General features: G+C 45.7%; 1 protein-coding gene across 1 annotated transcript; it reads left to right on the top strand.

The window, feature by feature from the left end:
* The first annotated feature begins 1,846 nt into the window (after positions 1-1,846).
* CD40LG (CD40 ligand) lies at positions 1,847-13,954 on the top strand. Its single transcript, XM_041741517.1, has 5 exons — positions 1,847-2,030; positions 4,189-4,320; positions 7,750-7,804; positions 9,694-9,756; positions 12,808-13,954. Exons 1-5 carry the CDS (start codon positions 1,875-1,877, stop codon positions 13,182-13,184), a joined length of 783 nt encoding a protein of 260 aa, XP_041597451.1. The 5' UTR covers positions 1,847-1,874; the 3' UTR covers positions 13,185-13,954.
* Positions 13,955-15,384: the final 1,430 nt, after the last annotated feature.

Consider the following 15,384-nt stretch of genomic DNA (forward strand, 5'->3'; position numbering starts at 1 on the left):
GAACCATAAAAAGTATTCAGCCAAAACTATTGTGCTAATAATGGTGGTAACAGTTCCGGGGGAATACTGGGGCAGAAGTCATATTGCAGAAGGCTGAAGCTGGGGAAGTGGGAGGCAGGGAGATTGGACAGCAACTCTTTCTGGAAGGCAGTCATGTGAACAAATCCTGACATTGCTCACATCTCTATGGCAGTGCCTTGAGCGTCCTCCCTCTCGGCATTTGGCCAAGCTGATCTTGGCAGGGCCCTTGCGCGTCTGGCATTCTGTAATTGTATGAAACAGGGGCTTTGGAGAAGTCCTAAAGCCCATTCTGGCTCTCATGATTATTTTCCTTCAGTTCAACTCCGGTTACTTGTCTAGGAACCGAAGCCTCTGACCTGACTGATGAAAGTTTATCACGTGCGTGGAAGCCACCTACTTGGCAGATGTAGTGAAAAGCTACAGAGCTCTGAGCCCAGGACAGGATGCTGGCGCGTGGGAGGGGAAGAGAGCAGGTGCTAACAATACAGATAGTGTGCCTACCAGAGCACTTTGTTACATTTCCTATTTGTCTCTCAAAACAATTTTATAGGAATCACCAAAGTGATCTTATCATGGTTTCTAGACCAGGTTGGGATGTGGGGTAGGGATTTCCACAGTTGCTTTTGTTTCAAAGACAATCTGATAAAATGACACAAAGCCATTGAGAAATGCATAATCCACATACCTCAGTGATTCAATTCATTGTCAGAACTTTAGGTGTTTTTGATGTTGTTATTGTTCTTTTGTTTTTTACTAGTATGTAAGGAGGTGGTGATTATTTGGAAAACTCATTATCTTCAGCTAAACAAATTCCCCCAAATTCAGAATGAGTTGTCTGTCTGTCACTTAACACGTCTCAAAGATCTTTCGTACACATTTTTATTTGATCTTTGCAGCAGCCTATAAGATAGGCAAGGCAGGTGCAACTACCCCCTTTGGATATGGGGAAACCAAGACCCAGAGAGGTAAAGTGATTCACCTGAGGTCCATAGTGATTTGTTGGTAGAGCAAGGACTAGAATTCAGGTCTCTTAACGGGAGCATATGTTTTCTATTCTGATCCATTACATCAGCATCAGCAATTATCTGACAGACTGGAACAGTGTAGACAAGCAATTGGGCTAAGTCAAGTGAAGATTCCAACTTTAACCTCCTGATCCCAGAGTTTTGGACCAATTTCCTTTAAGACCCCACTCCTCTCGGCCTTTGAGAAATTTCTTTTTCTTGAATTACCTTTTCCAACTAAAGTAAAAAAAAAAAATAACTGTCAGCACTCCTTTTTGCTTCATGCCATGTAGACTTGAAAAGCTGCTGGGATTTCGTTGGATTTTCAGATTAAAGAAGTGTTGAGAAGCCATTAGCCAGGGGTATATCAGTCATCAAATCAATCCAAACTTTTGTTGACATGTTTCTTTCCCCATATGCCAGGTTCCCGGTTTGTATTAGTAAGATTGAAATTGAAATAAGTCTGTTGCTAGTGGACGAATTTGTCACTTTCCTTGAAACTGGTGAACCCAGAAAGCTAGCGATAGGAAAATACTGCCATTGTCTGTTAAGTCTATGACATTTCAAGGCAAGAATGAATGTATGGAAGAAGAAACTTGTTTCTTCTTTACTAACAAAAGGGAAAGCCTGGAAGTGAATGATATGGGTATAATTAAAAAAAAAAAAAAAACCTTTACGTAACTTTTTTTGCTGGGAGAGAAGACTACGAAGCACATTTTCCAGGAAGTGTGGGCTGCAACGATTGTGCGCTCTTAACTAATCCTGAGTAAGGTGGCCACTTTGACAGTGTTTTCATGCTGCCTCTGCCACCTTCTCGGTCTGAAGATATCATTTCAACTCTAACACAGCATGATCGAAACATATAGCCAAACTGCTCCCCGATCTGTGGCCGCTGGACCACCCGTCAGTATGAAAATTTTTATGTATTTGCTTACTGTTTTTCTCATCACCCAGATGATTGGGTCGGCACTCTTTGCTGTATATCTTCACAGAAGATTGGACAAGGTAAGACGAACCAAGAGCCCTTATTAATGAAAGTTGGGGTCTTCATTGATTTGCAGGTTGACTGGTTTTAGTTCTACCCAGATGATGGACGATGGTAGGAACCCAAATGGCTAAAAAGGTCTTGTGGCATTATGTTTGCCATCTAGTTGGTAAGATGTCCTATTCTTGTCTCTGGTGGAGAGCTTGGGCTCTGGAGTCAGACTGCCTAGGTTCAAATCTTGACCCTGGCCCCTATCAGCTCTGCGATCCTGGGCAAGTTATTTTATATTTCTGTGCCTCAGTTTCCACATTTGAGAAACGGGGAAGGTAATAGTACCCACCTGGTAGATGACATTACTTTAGCCTTGTAGCAAGCTTAGAACAGAGCCCGGCACAAAGTAAATACTAGAGAAGGAGAATATGACTTTGATCTGAAGCTTTATAGTGTTTTAGATTAGCACAGATGCAGATAAGTCTGGAATTTGCCATCTTAGAGTAAAAGGGGCATTCTTTCTATAATTATTTGCTAAAGTTTTGCTTAAAAATTTGTTTTTTTCTGATGGAGACAACCTCTTTTTTTAATTGCTAACTAGAGAAGGAGAGTATGACTTTGATCTGAAACTTCATAGCATTTTAGATTAGCACAGACATGGATAAATAAGTCTGGAATTTGCTGTCTTAGAGTAAAAGGGGGCATTCTCTCTATAATTCTTCAAACACTGATTTTAGTTGCAAGCTGCTCAGTTGCCTTCTGAGATGTTTTACATTCTTAAGTGGTGGGACCTAGGGGAACAAAACAGTAGAGTAGCTTATTCAGTACTTTTGCATTCTTAGGAAAAAGTAACTTCGGATTTGTCCTGTTTCAATGCCTTAACCCACTTCCACTGAGGGGCATCATTGGCTGTACTGACAGAACCCCAAGCACAGATGAAAAGGAGAAATTTGATGAATTATCTGGCTGTTCCCCTAAGTCTGGATGTGGGAATTGTGGATGTACAGCATCTGGAGACCACATTTTCTCAGGGATGTTTGAATGCCCTCTATTGAGATCCCATCCTAGAATGAAGGCCAGGAAGTTTTTCATCAGGATAAGGAGAGACAGTGATGGTTGAGGCAACTCACTGGGTAACTCACATTTTAGTTGAGTAAAGAGAGGGGTTCTGGACCTGGTTGTTTCTTTGTGTTTGGCCTGGTGGGCTCTGTCAATCAAATGCCTGGACCCAAGCCTGGCCTCTATGGGGGAAGGCACTGACCAAATTTACCAAAGCATTGAGGTGTGCTCTTTTATTTTTTTAAAAGATTTTATTTATTTCTTCATAAGAGAGAGAGCAGAGACATAGGCAGAGGGAGAAGAAGCCTCCCTGTGGGGAGCCCAATTCGGGACTCCATCCCAGATCCTGGGGATTTCGACCCGAGCCAAAGGCAGATACTCAACTGCTGAGCCACCCATGTGCCCCTGAGCCACCCATGTGCCCCATTCTTGATAACAATGGAAGCCGCGGGCTAATTGGATCTTGTTTTGAATCTAAAAATTGAATTTTAAAACAAGAAAGTGGCACAGAATCAGTTGATTATACAAGTGAATTCCATACATTTAATTATTCTAAGACATTGGCAACTAAAATATCTTGTTAACTCTGGGAAAGAAAGATGATTTCCTTAAAAATGCAAATGTTTTCCACAAATACTAAAGTTAAAAAGAGAGTGATGTAATTAGAAACTCAAGGTAATTGACACACATTGCAAATTCACTTCTTTTTATAAAGCACTGCAGCACAAAGTAAGATGAGGTGGGCAAACGAGCTCAGCAGAAAATGATTTGATACACTGGGTTCGCAATGACCGATCATTACTAGAGCAATGAGGAATATGATCATTCTAGAATATTGCTGCTATAATACATGGACAAAATGTACACTGTGTAATGGAATTTTATTAGAATAGCTGTGATTTCTACCTAGAGTTTCGGGTAATATGACGTTATAGTTGCTGGCTTTTGTCGATTTTTTAACAGCTAATACCAAATAACAGTAATCTGGTATAATGACTTTTATTCCCCATTTATATCTGCAAAACCCTCCTCTTATTACTGATGCTGTGGAAGTGATTGTAGAGGCAGACATCATTAGCCACATTCTCCAGAATTATGTTTCTCATGTCCCTGTTATTTCTCAAATAGATAGAAGATGAAAGGAATCTTTATGAAGATTTTGTGTTCATGAAAACGTTACAGAAATGCAACAAAGGGGAGGGGTCCTTGTCCTTACTGAACTGTGAGGAAATTAAAAGCCGGTTTGAAGCCTTTCTCAAGGTAAGGAGCTCAGCTGTTAATTAAAGGGTCATTGAAAACTTTTACTGCTTTTGCTAGGTCGGGAAATGGCAACTTGAAAGTGTAGAAGTTGTATAGACATACATACATATGTGCGTACATATGAAAGTGAGATCTCTTCCTTTAATTGTGAGAAGAGGTTGTGGGGGATTGGGGGAGTGGACTTTCTCGGTACCACTCAGACCAGACCCCACAGGAAGCCAGTCCACTCTAGGGTCTGTTAAGACCAGAGGTGGACAGAGGACCCAGTGCAGTCACTGCTGTCGCTGGGGCCTGTCATAGGTCCTGACAACAAGAAGTCTTAGAATGTTTACTGAGGATGCCCTTACCACATGAATTCCATCATCACAGACAGGGAGTCTAGAAGCTTTCTCCTGAAGCAGAACATCAAAAAGTCTTCCTGTTTGTTTCCCCTCTCAGATGCTGAGTAGAATCCCCTCGGCCCTCAGCTCACTTTGGGGTCCCGAAGAGAAGGCAGCTCTGTGCCAAGCTGGTGGTGGGGGGGGGGGGGGGGTAGAAGCAGGTATCTGGATAAACCAAGGGCAGTTAGTTCTTGCATATAAATAATGTATGATATTTAACCCAGGAGTAAAGGGCTTAAGATCTTTTTTTCTGAGCCTATTCCTGCATCATCTCCAGGAATCAGAATGCAGCCCCAATCTATGGCTGCCTTTTGCGTTCTTTAAGCTAATCTAGGTTTTTAGATGAAGACTCCCTCTTTATTGGCTAGGCTTAGAAATGGTTTGAGTTTCTCTGGTTCTCTGAGGATTCTGGCTGGTACTATAGGGTGTTGGGAGGTGTTGCAAATTTAAATGTGAAGACAGCCACTTTCAGAACAGCAGTTCATAATCCAGATATTTATTGGATATTTAATAGGCTTGGCTGTGCGACCTTGGGCAAATGGCTTCACCTCCCTTGGCCTGTTTTGTCATCTACAAATGAGAGGGCTGAGATGACCCACTCTGACATTCTGTAATTATGTGACCAGCCTTGCGTTCCCTCCAAGGCAGTGAGAGCACCTTTGCTCTTTCCCCTCCTCTCCCTTTCTTTCCGAGAGTTTTACAGTTCAACGGCCCATTTCTAATGGTTTTATTTCAGGGAAGACATGTAGAATTTCCCAAATCAGCGACCCAGGGTAGGAGCAAGGAAAACAGCTCCAAAGTTTCCTATTCTAGAAAGGCAGACCTTCTCAGGCATGTGAAGCAGGGCTCCTCATGAATGGCAGAGGAAGCCCCTGGCCTCTACTGCCACAGGGGCGGGATCCTAGTTGGTGCCATGTGGCCCTATGACATACATGGTAGTTAGACAAAATGTCTTCTGGCCACCCAGTCCTCTCCCAAACACTGATTCCCTTTCCAATGCCATTCTCCCAAATTTCTCATTCTAAACAATATTTTGGACTTTAAAAAAAAATCAAACTGGCCACCTACCGAGTAACCCCAAATTGGATGTTAATATTCCTAGTGAGTGTTAGCAGGCTTTCTTTCTTGGCTTCGTGGTCTGACTGGTCCAGGGCAACCAAAGGTTGGAATTTGGGGGTTCCAAATCATAGGACTTGAAGGGGTCTTAGAAGTCACCAGATCCAATGATCAACCCAGAACTTCCCAAAATCCCTACCAAGTGGTTACCAAGCTCTGTTTGGACTGCTCTGGTGAGGAGTAACTCATTAGCTCCAGAGGCAGGTAACACCAAGCTGTCACTTGGAGGGGAAGGTGGACTTATGCTTGGGTAACTTCAGGCAGCATCTTAAATAGTGTAATTTCATAGTAAAACATACTACTCTCCCTACCCCGCTAGACTGGTCAGTTCCAGGGTTGTCTGCCCACCAAGGCCTGAGCGGTCTTTGATGGGGGGGGGGTGTCAAAGCATTTCCTTTCCAAGGTCAATGTCTACCTGTCCATACCTTTCACATAGACTTCCCAGTAAGAGAGAAATAACTAATCTGAGATTTTCTGAAAGTAAACTTTAAGAAGTCTTCTAGTCAAGGTGGAGAGTGAAGCAAGGGGGAGAAAAAAGCCTCTGGGGAGTGTGGCTGAGGGAAAGTTCACAGAAAGGCAAGGCTGGGTGCATAAAAGACTTTGCTGACTTCACGTTTTCATCTTGGCCAAGCCCTGACACCAGCGCAAACCACGTAGCCTAAAAGTATCTCAACCTTGATCATCACACTCCATTTTTTAAAAGACACTAAATACTCATTTGTTTACTGGCTGTCTCACAAACATTTTCCTGTCCCTGCACTTTCTCAGTGCCACACTTTAGCTCAAGTGGAAAGTTGAAGCCCTGTGGCCCCTGTGAGCATTTTGAGGCACAGGCTCCTCGTTAGGGCTCCGTGACTTACATCTTCCCATCTGGCAATTGAGCTGAGCCTACAACAGGACGCTCAACAGTCCCAACACTGATTCCTCCTGGGGAAGGATGAAAGGGAAGGCCCTGTAGAAAATTGAGTCCAGTAATGGAAAGGTGCCCAAGACTGATTATCAGATGTGAAAATGCTCCTGTGCTCTGCCCTCGTACTTAGAGCCCAGAGTGATGGTGTGAGCTAAGCCAGCCTCTGCATGTGATCTCAGAGTTTCTGCTCTTGGCTTCAGCCTCAGACTCCTTGGTTGACCTCGTGCCAGCCAGTTAAGCCATCAAGGCCTTGTATTCAGTATCTTTAAAATGGCAGCTGTACCCATGATTCCCTTCCTACTTGTGTTGATGGCCATGCCTGTAAATTTCTTTGAGCACCTCTAGCCTTCCCCCATTGCTAAGTGAAAAGAAACCACTTAAAAAGTGTTGCATTTGCCTTTGAACACCAGCATCATTGAGAGATTACCTGTGTTTCCTATATGCTGATATCCTATACATACAGGCCACATAAGGCGATCAGCATTGAGAGAATCTCCTCATCCCACTGACAGTAAAACATGTCTGAGGGTCTTTTCATAGTCTGGAATTTCTTCCCAAGGTCAAACTCACTCTTACCATTTCCTAAGAGATTTCAGACCAGTTTTATTTTAATAGATACATGCCATGCTTTATGTTTAGTAATATTCTATATGCTGGTAACCAGGGTAGAAACATCTCCTCATTCAACATTATTTGTCAATACCTGTCAAAGGCAAGGAGGCCGGGGTCACAGGAAGGGTCAACATCACAGCCCCTGGTCTGGAGAGAGCACTGCAGTGGAAATAATAGGGCCCAGGTTCTGCTTCCAGGTTCACCCCTGGGCTTTCTGGGTTGTCAGCTCATCTGTCAGAGCCACAGGCTCCCAATTGCTATGATGGAATTAATAACAGGATCTAAGTCCATGTGATAATCCCCACCAGGAACAGGCGATAGAGTCATGACAGATGCCAAATGAATGATGCCTCTAAAACCCCACACCAGGTTTCCTGTCAAAATGACCTTTTGCAATGATTCTTATTTTAGGAGATAATGCTAAACAACGAAATGAAGAAAGAAGAAAACATTGCAATGCAAAAAGGTAGGTTGCTATTTATCAATTTTTTTGAATACTTAAAACCTAAAGGGAAGCTTTAGGCTGATTACACTGAACAAACAAGCTGTTGAATTAGGGAACTTTTAGCCTTGGGAATAAAACAGGACCACAATGGCTAAATCGACACCTTCTCTAATGTCTGTGATTTGGAAGGGCCTTGTATGTACACATTTACGAGACAGGCTGTGTTCCTTTAATGCTGACAATACCAACTATGAAGAAATGCCACTATTTTCAGTATCTTCCTCAAAGCGACCCCAAAGCCTGGTGCCGCCTACAGAGGATAAGATGACAAGAAAGTCATCACTGGCATTCATCGCTCAGTGATAATTGTTTTTTGTGGGGAACCATGACCAGTTGAGTGTCTGCAATCAAGGAATGATTCTGTGTGACAACGTTCTATTCTCTGCCCTGTTCTTAATGTCAGAACATCTCGAACATCTCAGGGTTTGAAGGGATCTTGACTGGAAGGCAGGGTTCTCCAATGCAGCGCCACCCACAGAGCACGAATCTCCTTAACAGCACTGACCATCTGGCCTCTGGTCTAACATGCCTAGGCACCTTCTAGCTCATTATTCATCCTGGTCCATCTTGGAATGGCTCTAATAATTATAAAAAGATTACTATACTACTCGGAAGTTTTTTCTCCTCTGGAGTTGAAATTTGTTCCTTTAATCTCCACTCATTGGACCCAGTCCTGCTCTTTGGGGTCATACTAAGCAAAGTAGAATGCTTCTACACAGCAGCTGTCCAGATGTTGAAAGCAGCAATCATGGCCCTTTCTCTAGGCTAAACCTCCCCGTGTCTTCCACTGTTCCTCCCATGACTCCTTCCAAGGCTTTTCTTCTCCCTGTTCCTCTTAGAATTTAGCACCCCAAACACAAGAATAATGCCGGGAGTGAGCCAAACAGCTGAGCATGGGAGAGATGGGGCATTGGGAGATCGGTATTATTCAGAATGCCAGTGAAAAAATGATGCTGTGGCTTGTGCAAATTAATACACACAAAGAAATATATGCATACAGAGATACAGATAGTATTTTCTGAGGCAAAGAGAGTACTCAGAGCTTGCTTTAACTATTGCTCTGGATGCCATGGGTCATCTGATCTCCATGAAGGTTGTGTCTTCAGAATGATTTTAAAATGTGTTGAGTGGTACCGTGTTGTCTGTGACTTACAGTGAAATTTGAGGAAATGGGTGCATGTAGATGTTGCCCAGCAGTCTTCAGGAAAAGGATCAACTGAACAAAACTGGTTATTCTGGTCATGCAATTTGATTCAATATTTATAGGACACCTACAAGTGTCTGACACCAGGCTCATTCCTGGAGGGAAAAAAAAAAAAGAAACTTGCACACAGTCTCCTCACATGGGATATGAACACATCTAATTAAAGAGCAAGATTTTTACATGAGAAGCAACTTGAGCTAGGTACAATAGTTTGGCCAGTTGCTTGATGATGTCAGACACAATTGGCACCATGCCAGCTAGGTATGCAAATGCCACATTGGGGCCCAGTGAGGTTCCCAATGGATGGGAGCTATTTCTAACAGCAAGATTCAAAATATGTTTCACGAACACCAGAGTTTTAGCCTGCGTCAATCCGGTAAAGGGGCGTCAAGTACTGAGCAACCATTAGAAGAATGGGATCAGTGAAAATAGTTAATTCGGTGTTCAGATTCTAGAAGCCAGCTTTTCCCTGTGATAGGGATTTCAGGCCGCTGTGCTCTTCCTTTTGCATAGCCTACTTAAGCCCAGTCTCTATTACACTGATTTAGGAAGTGCAAGGAAGGCAAGCCATAGAACTGGACCAAATAGTTCTGTGGGAAGTTTTGTATTGCTTTGGCCTGACAGTTGGCTTTTGGTTTCATTTCAGGTGATCAGGATCCTCGAATTGCAGCCCATGTCATAAGTGAGGCCAGTAGTAACCCAGCGTCCGGTAAGTCCAAAACATCTGGGTCAGTCACCCAGGTGGGAAAGCTGGGATGTGGAAGCAATGAAGCCTAATGATTAGGCTCCTCTCTTCCTCTGGGGCCCAATTTACCAATCCACCCATACCTCTCTCCTATGCTCTCCTTTGTCTTCAAAGTGAGCTCAGGAGCACAGATGGGACTTGAAGGGACAAAAGGAGGTGGGAAGCAATCCTGATGTTCTCATTATGTTCTTGTTCAATGGCCGATTCTAAATGATGAATTACTGGATGGAGGGACCATTAGTCTGAGAACATAGACGAGATGGCAGGTAGTGACCTCCTGGCTAGGAGCATCCCTCACGCTAACCCCTCTTCGCTGTGTGTAAATGGGCCTCAGGGGGTACTTCCTCCCATCTGTCAATCCCTGTATGATTAACCCCAGCCTCACAGGGACCAACCTCAGGGAAATTAAAGGTAAAATCATTCTGCAAAGATCAATAGGTGCCAGGACGTTAGATTTTCCAATGAAGTAACAATAGACGACATACTATAATCTTTTCAACTCTGAATGAGTTTATTTCCATATACATTCTGCCATCATTCTAGCTCTTAGATATTTTTTTCCCAAACCTATACCTTCAGAGAGCTGGTGCCTGAGAATGTGTTGCATTTGATAAATGGATGGAAACATGCCTGTGAGCATGAAACCCCCTTGAGATATAAATGCAGTCTGAGGGCATCAGAGCAGTCTTGGAAAAATTTAGCACAGGGCTCCAGAAAGAAGTTCTAAACAGTGTGTCTGTATGAGAGCAAGACACACAACAAGAGAGAGATAGAGACAGACAAAGAGAGAGAAGAGGAGATACCACCTCATCTCTGAGGTGGCATGGGCTTCTCAGTGAGTGGAACACATAAATGGTTATCATGGATCATGATACAGAAGGAAGAGCACTGGAGAGGAAGTTTTTTTTTTTTTAAGATTTTATGTATTTAATCCTGAGAGACACACAGAGAGAGGCAGAGATACAGGCAGAGGGAGAGGCAGGCTCCCTGTGGGGGGGGGGGCAATGCGGGATTCAATCCCAGGACACCCGGATCACGACCTGAGCCGAAGACAGACACTCAACCATTGAGCCATTCAGGTGTCCCTGGATAGGAAGTTTTTGAAACGAGATTCCAGAACGGTGACTACCACTTGCTAGGTGATCTTGGGCAAGTCCATTTACTGCTGTTTCCTGCCTCACTGACTTCACAGGGTGACTTTCAGTGTTAAATCAGCTGATGTGGAAGAAGGTTTTACTGTCATGTGCTAGATAAATGTAAGGTGCCATTACTTAGCTTCCTTTACTGTAGTCTAGATGTCAGAAGAGTAGCATAAAGCCTTCATTAATTCCAGTTATTCCTATCATATATAATAACCCTGCTGGGTAGCCATTCTCAGAAAATACTGTATGGGAGAATATCACAGCCGTATTGGCATGTCCAGGGTGGCCATCCACATGACACTTGCACACCTGGATTGCATAACAGCGACAGAGACACCACCTAGAAGAGTAGCTTCCCACTGGTCTTTGCCACCTGTACAGAAATCCTTGCCCTTGGATATATTTCACAGCACTCAGATTCTACCAAAGGGCCCAGGATCGATATTGGTCCCAGCATATTTCCTAGTCTACCTCACAGGAGGTCTGCAGGTGTGAGGACAGCAACATTCCTCACTGCACCCCAGTCCCAAACCCCCTGCCCCTGCCCAGGCACACTGCCACAGGCTTGACCTGCACCCCACAGCAAAAGATTAGGACAGATCATCTTAGTGGACTAAAAGAGAGAGAAACTGCTCTTGGCTTCTCAAATGGCCTGAAAGTGAAAGCATCATAAGGAAGTATCATTTCTGGAGTGGCCAGGAGGGCCAAGAAATGTCAGACATCTCAGGATGCCTTTCCTATTACTAAAGGAGGAGTCTTAACAGCTTGAATCTGATACCTTGATAGATGGCTAAGTAGGAATTTAAAAAGAGGGCTCAATGAAGCTCAGGATCCATACTTTGACTTCTCCCCAGCCCCCACGCCCAGCAGTCTACTTCGCTGTGGGAGCTGAGATTTGAAATCGGGCGCACACCCTACTTTGAACCCACTCAACATCTCCGCCGAGAAAATGGCACACCGTTGGTGGGTACTCAGGTTTAGCCACAAGAACACAGGTACTTTCAAGTTGGTGGCGCCCACTACAATGGAAGATCAAAACACTGTGAAATGACAGGTTCATTTTCATACTTCCTTGCCTAATTTTAGTCCTTGCTGTGGGAGGCCAGCTGGGTTTGTGACAGCATGAGCAGGTAGGAAGAGATGGGGTCTTTCGGCAGCGGAGGCTGAGCTAGATGAACTGGCAACTCTTCGACTCTGGAATTCAAGGAAGGCAAGACAGCAGTGTTCACATCAGCAAGGGTTTTGTCAGAATGCTTGACGGTGCATAGCGTAGGATGTGGCACTTCGAAATCACTCACACTTGAAGTTCGAGAGCCAATTGGCTTTAAAGGCTCCAAAGGAGGAAGGAAACTCACTGTGCCTGGCGGCTGTGTTTAACCTTCAAAATGAGTCTGTAAGACGCTGTAATAATACTATCCCCGTGTTACAGACGAGGGTAACAGACGGGGATAAACAGCCCAGGGAGATTAAGTGACTGAAGTCTGGATTGGAACCCAGCTCTCACCGACTGCGCAGCCCCTACTGATTTGCCAGACAGAGGGGTGGAGGGGCCCTTGAGAATGCCTGGCACCCCAAACTTTCCTGTGTACGTGAAGCCAGTATCCACCATTAAGGCCTGTGTCGTGGGATCCCTGGGTGGCGCAGCGGCTTGGCGCCTGCCTTTGGCCCAGGGCGCGATCCTGGAGACCCGGGATCGAATCCCATATCAGGCTCCCGGTGCATGGAGTCTGCTTCTCCCTCCGCCTGTGTCTCTGCCTCTCTCTCTCTCTCTGAGACTATCATAAATAAATTAAAAAAAAAAAAGGCCTGTGTCGTGCTGGGATGGGAGCCATGCACGCTTCACCTCACCACGCATTTCCCCCTCTCCTTGCAGTTCTGCGGTGGGCGCCAAAAGGGTACTACACCATAAGCAGCAACCTGGTGAGCCTCGAGAATGGGAAACAGTTGGCCGTGAAAAGACAAGGACTCTATTACGTCTATGCCCAAGTCACCTTCTGCTCCAATCGGGAAGCTTCGAGTCAAGCTCCGTTCGTCGCCAGCCTATGCCTCCATTCCCCGAGTGGAACGGAGAGAGTCTTACTCCGCGCCGCGAGCTCCCGCGGCTCGTCCAAACCTTGCGGCCAACAGTCCATCCACTTGGGAGGAGTATTTGAATTGCATCCAGGTGCTTCGGTGTTCGTCAACGTGACTGATCCGAGCCAAGTGAGCCACGGGACCGGCTTCACGTCTTTTGGCTTACTCAAACTCTGAGCGCTGGCACCTCACAGGCTGCGGCGGAGCTCCTGTTGGTGGTCTTCGTAATACGGCCGAGCAGTTAAGACCACCACCCCTGTTGAACTGCCTATTTATAACCCTAGGATCCTCCTCGTGGAGAACTATTTATTATACACCCCCAGGCGTGGAGGGCTGCAAGAAGGGAATGACAGGGCGGGGGCAGCCCCAACAGGCCCCGGTCCGTAAGAGTTGATATTCTGGAAGCAGCCGCCCCACTGATGCAGGCATCCAGAGAGTCCCATGAAAAAGACGAGACTATTATGCGCAGATTGAATCCTGAGTAAACGGCAGATAATTAGTCCAGTTTCGTTTTGTTTCTTTGCATGCAGCGTCTTTCACTGGAGAATGTACTCGATTTCCCCGCGAAGATGCTGAAGGGCAACAGGGAGCCTCAGCTCACAGTCAGTTACGGTTGACCCGGGGTCCCCGGGGCCCCGATGGAGGGGACAGGCTCCAGAAAGTCTGATGGCGCGGAGAACTGGAAAACCCTGCCCCCACCAGCCACCCTGACACTCATTCTCTCCCTCCTCCGCCCCCCACCCCCACCCCACACACACACAGTCAGGCTGTTGCTAATCGGTTATCTTATTTCAACCCTGTCGTGTCTCCACCAGTGTAGGCGGGAGGAGAGAGCAGAGGCTGCCCACTCCTCCTCCTGAAATGACTGTATTTAAAGGAAATCTCTCCTACCTACCTGCAGTCTCCATTGTTTCCAGAGTGAACTTGTGATTATCTTGTTATTTATTTTTTGAATAATAAAGCGCCCTTAACATTATTGTTGTTATCTAGCACCTAAAGCCCCCGGGGCAGATTGAGGGGGGATGGAGGAGGAGGGATTGTTTGGAGGGATTCTTCCCAACTTTTGTGATGTGTTCCTAAACTTGGTTCTCAAGCTCCTTGCACCACCAAGTATCTTGGTGACAGCACCCTCCCTGACAGCCTGTGTTAGGATTTGATGGATGACGTGAAGCTCCTTGGGGAAGAGCAATCTGGGTCTTTCTTTCCTGCTCTGGAAAGGCTGCAGGGGATTAAATAGCTCCTCTTCCTTCTTGATTCATCGCAGCTAGGTGGGGCTGGAGGGAGGGCCTTCAATGAGAAGCACCTGCTTCCCTTTTTAGTAGCTGTCTGGGTGGTTCTACCTCGAGGTGAGAAGAAATGGAGCTGGAACGAACTGGGGAGAAGTATTGGTCCTCTGTTCTTCCACCAAAACCAGCAGACCTATCCTTGGTCACCTCCAATAGAGGGACCAGGAAACGGAAGAAACTCAGAATGGCTGGTTCGTCTATACTGGTAGAGTGTTGCTTAAGGCAAACACCATAGGTTCAAGCAGAAATATATTACTGTAGAAATAGGAAGGGGGGAATGGGGGCGCGGGGAGGAGTCTGCTCTGCCCACTGGCCCTGCCCTTCCTGTGGACCACACAGCCCCTTCTGGGCTGAGAGACTTTGAAGATGTTTCAGCATGAACTTCCAACACAGGGCTGAAATCGTGCTGCTTGAACTCACCTGGCTGCATACTGTCTTCAATGAGAGAACTTTGGTCTGGGCAGAGGAGACATTTGTTGATTCAGGGACTCACAGATATGTCTACACTGCTGTCTTGTCCTCCGGAGAAAGATCCTTCTACGGCCTTGTCCTCTGCACAGGACGTTTGAAGGAAGCGGGACAGCAGCCATGGCCGCAAGGAGACAGTGTCACGGCATCCTCATAGGTAGGGGGCTCCCCAAGGAAGGTCAGGACCCCAGGTCCACCTGAGAAGAGGGCCTGACCCAGTCCAGAGAGAAGAGAATCCACAGGTCATAACTTCCCCTCCCTCGCAGTAGCTGAGGGCCCACTCTGAGGGACAGCCGTACTTGCCCAGCTTGCCCGGGTGAGATGTGGGGGCAGCGGTGGCCAAGCGGCATCAGCCCTTTAAGGGTTCCTGCAAAGGGAATCCACATCCAGCCTGGACAAAACTTTTATAGTCTTCATATACTTGCACCCTCTAATCTAAACATTGCCCCTGCACTTGGCCCTACCTTCTTCTTTGGTTATCATATCTCCCAATTATGTCTGCCTCTGGCAACCAAGTTGCTAACAATATCTTCTATCAGAAGGAATGCTAGAGATACAAAAACTCCATTTTCTAGTGTATTTCTTCTGCTCTCATGCTTCCTACTGCTCACTAAAAGACACCT

Source organism: Vulpes lagopus, chromosome X (assembly GCF_018345385.1).
Source record: "Vulpes lagopus strain Blue_001 chromosome X, ASM1834538v1, whole genome shotgun sequence".
In the NCBI taxonomy this organism is placed as follows: domain Eukaryota; kingdom Metazoa; phylum Chordata; class Mammalia; order Carnivora; family Canidae; genus Vulpes; species Vulpes lagopus.